Consider the following 2,525-nt stretch of genomic DNA (forward strand, 5'->3'; position numbering starts at 1 on the left):
AGAACTGATCGGGTTCTGATGAGAACAGTGTAAGCGTTCAAGCAAACCACTTCTGAAGATGCAAGCCACTCGTGCTTGCGAAACGTCAGGAAGAAAATCGATTGTGCGACGGCCTAAAAACCCGAAAAACCTATTTGAAAACCAGTCTGCAACTTGTGCTGCCTAAGACAGACAAGTCTTCTACGCGCCCCTTAAATGTCGGAGCAAGACCAAAACATCGATATTCTTTCACAAACTGGTTAGAGCCAACTCGAACTCACCCACAATAAAATAAGTAGCTGGATCGTGGCTAAGCTGGCAGGAGATCAGCGACATGGCGTATTCCTGCGGCATAAACTGATGCGCCGCTAATACTTCGAAGGTGTTTTGGTCGATGATGAGCAAGTTGTGGATTTCCACCTCTTGTCCATACTCAGCGGCCGCTCCTGAAAGTTGAATTTATTGAAAACTCCCATTGCCTTGACGGGTTTGAGCGGCTCCTACCCGCAACAACCGAACTCGATCCTCCGGATTTGTTCACAGCAGATCCAGACGCGTTGCTAGACACAGTTACAGCTTGCGTCATCGTGGAGGCGCTCTGTCTGACCGGGCTCAGGCCTGTGGAATCTTGGATGTCTATCCGGCAGGTGATCACACCAAAAACCTAGCAGAAGATGCAATTTAATAAACTAGGCGCCCTTGCAACCAAGCTTAACTTAAACATACCTGGGTGCTTTCCTGATAGGCAATTCTGCGGGGCGATTCCTGCAGCGGAATCGTTCGGATATGCAGTTTTTGGATTTCATCAATAGTTCCTATAGTTACTGAGGTGGCCGTGGCCAGAGCTAGACTGCAAAAACAAGTATAAAAAGCTCGTTTTTTTTGTAAAAAAAAAACAAAAAAATAGCATACCTGTCGGGATATGCTTCGGAATTCAACGAGCACATTTGATTCACTTCCTTTAAGTTGACGTTGGAGAACACCAGCTTGTGATTGGAGGAGTAGATAACGGTGGGCCTATCGGAGCACGCGAACACATTGGTCGAGTTCAGCGATCTGAACGTCCGCAGAACAGTGGGTTGCGTGCCTAAAGTCACTTTCTTCTTATCGCGCAAAACGCCTGATTCCCTATGCAGCAAAAAGTAGTACATGGAGCCGTCGCCCAGCGCACATAGAAGATAGTCGTGTCCCTCGAACGTGGCCATGAGAATAGAGCGAGGCATTATATCTGGAATGTTGGCAAAAATCGCATGATTATCGCGCATACGTCGGCTCTATGGGCAGCTTACCGCCTCCAAGCAGCTCTTTGTAGGCTTCTTGCAGAGTGGGCAGGTGCAGGATGCGCGCAGAGTTGTCGGTCCACAGACCGACGGCAACAATGTCGGCTACGGAAGAATCTGCCAATGGGCTGATGTCCAGACAGGACACTTCCACATCGAGCGTCGTTTCCCTGCAACGATGCCATTGCAAATCGATTTTCCCCAGGTTCCATCTATTACCCTTTCAAAATTAATTCGTTCGAGTGAATCTCCAAGTAGTAGACCTGATTTCCAGTGGACACAACCAGTTGGGACTCGTTGCAGGCCACGATGATGATGTTTTTCTCGGTCGGCGGCCTCCATTCGGATACGAGGGTTTTGCCCCTAATCGTCACCAATCGGGCCGATATAGGAGTGACCTGAAATGACCAAAAAACTGTAATTCAACTGCAAAAAAACCACAGACGCACAAGGAATTACAGAAAAGTAAAACGAGATCCTAAAGGCTGTTGCCCACAAATCAAGTTGAAGTAGAGAAATTTACGGGTAAAAAATCTATTGAAACTCTGAAGGCTTTCACGGCCGGTTAAATCACGTTTAGGAATGTTTTTCGGGGTTTGAAGGCGTGGTCTATGGGAATTCCTTCCTGACGTTTCGGCCCCAACTGCGCTGGACATTATCAAAGGCGATGAGCCAGTGGGCGAAGTGATCGACCGTGCTTTCCGACTAAGACTGGTTCAACCACTGGATCCCCTGTCGTGTTGATGTTTCCAAAATGTTACAAAATTTTATCTGAAAATTCCGATTCTGTTTCTAAATCGCATTTTAAGGCCCAAAATTTTGACTTTTTTGACTGAGTTCAAAGTCGTTTGTTGAGACTCTTGAGGCCGGTTACACAAAACTAGTTCCATCCCAGTTCAAGTTGCGCTCGAGACCAGTTCAAATGTACATTTCAGATTGCAAACTTCAACTATAATTAAGCAAAATTAAAATTCGCGTTTGAAACTTTGGCTGGATTTCTGGAACTTTTGAACTTAACGTTTCGTTCAAAGTCGAAACTTCAGTGTCGCAAACATCCAATGAGCTTCAAATTGAAAAATTATTCACAATAGTTGGCCAGCTACGGTGAATTTCGTGAATCTCCAGGAGTATTTTGCCAAACATCTACGATAATCAGACTGTGAATGCTTCCAGGGCCGGTTAAATCACATTTAGAAATGTTTTCGGGCTTTGAAGCCGTGGTCCATGGGAATTTCTTCCTGACGTTTCGTCCACAACTGCGCTGGA

General features: G+C 46.1%; 1 protein-coding gene across 1 annotated transcript in view; it reads right to left on the reverse strand.

Moving 5' to 3' along the window:
* Positions 1 to 213: 213 nt before the first annotated feature.
* LOC109536962 (DNA damage-binding protein 1-like) overlaps positions 214 to 2,525 on the reverse strand; it is a 14,762-nt gene continuing 12,450 nt past the window's right edge. The window contains exons 2-7 of the mRNA XM_048662157.1: positions 1,479 to 1,674; positions 1,269 to 1,429; positions 892 to 1,207; positions 706 to 829; positions 484 to 643; positions 214 to 425 (exon numbers count right to left, since the gene is read on the reverse strand). Coding sequence (XP_048518114.1) covers positions 229 to 425; positions 484 to 643; positions 706 to 829; positions 892 to 1,207; positions 1,269 to 1,429; positions 1,479 to 1,674 — 1,154 coding nt within the window. The 3' untranslated portion in view covers positions 214 to 228. The remainder of the gene's footprint in view (positions 426 to 483; positions 644 to 705; positions 830 to 891; positions 1,208 to 1,268; positions 1,430 to 1,478; positions 1,675 to 2,525) is intronic.

The sequence above is a fragment of the Dendroctonus ponderosae genome, unplaced genomic scaffold (assembly GCF_020466585.1).
Source record: "Dendroctonus ponderosae isolate FM_Combo_2020 unplaced genomic scaffold, Dpon_F_20191213v2 Dpon_F_20191213_10, whole genome shotgun sequence".
In the NCBI taxonomy this organism is placed as follows: domain Eukaryota; kingdom Metazoa; phylum Arthropoda; class Insecta; order Coleoptera; family Curculionidae; genus Dendroctonus; species Dendroctonus ponderosae.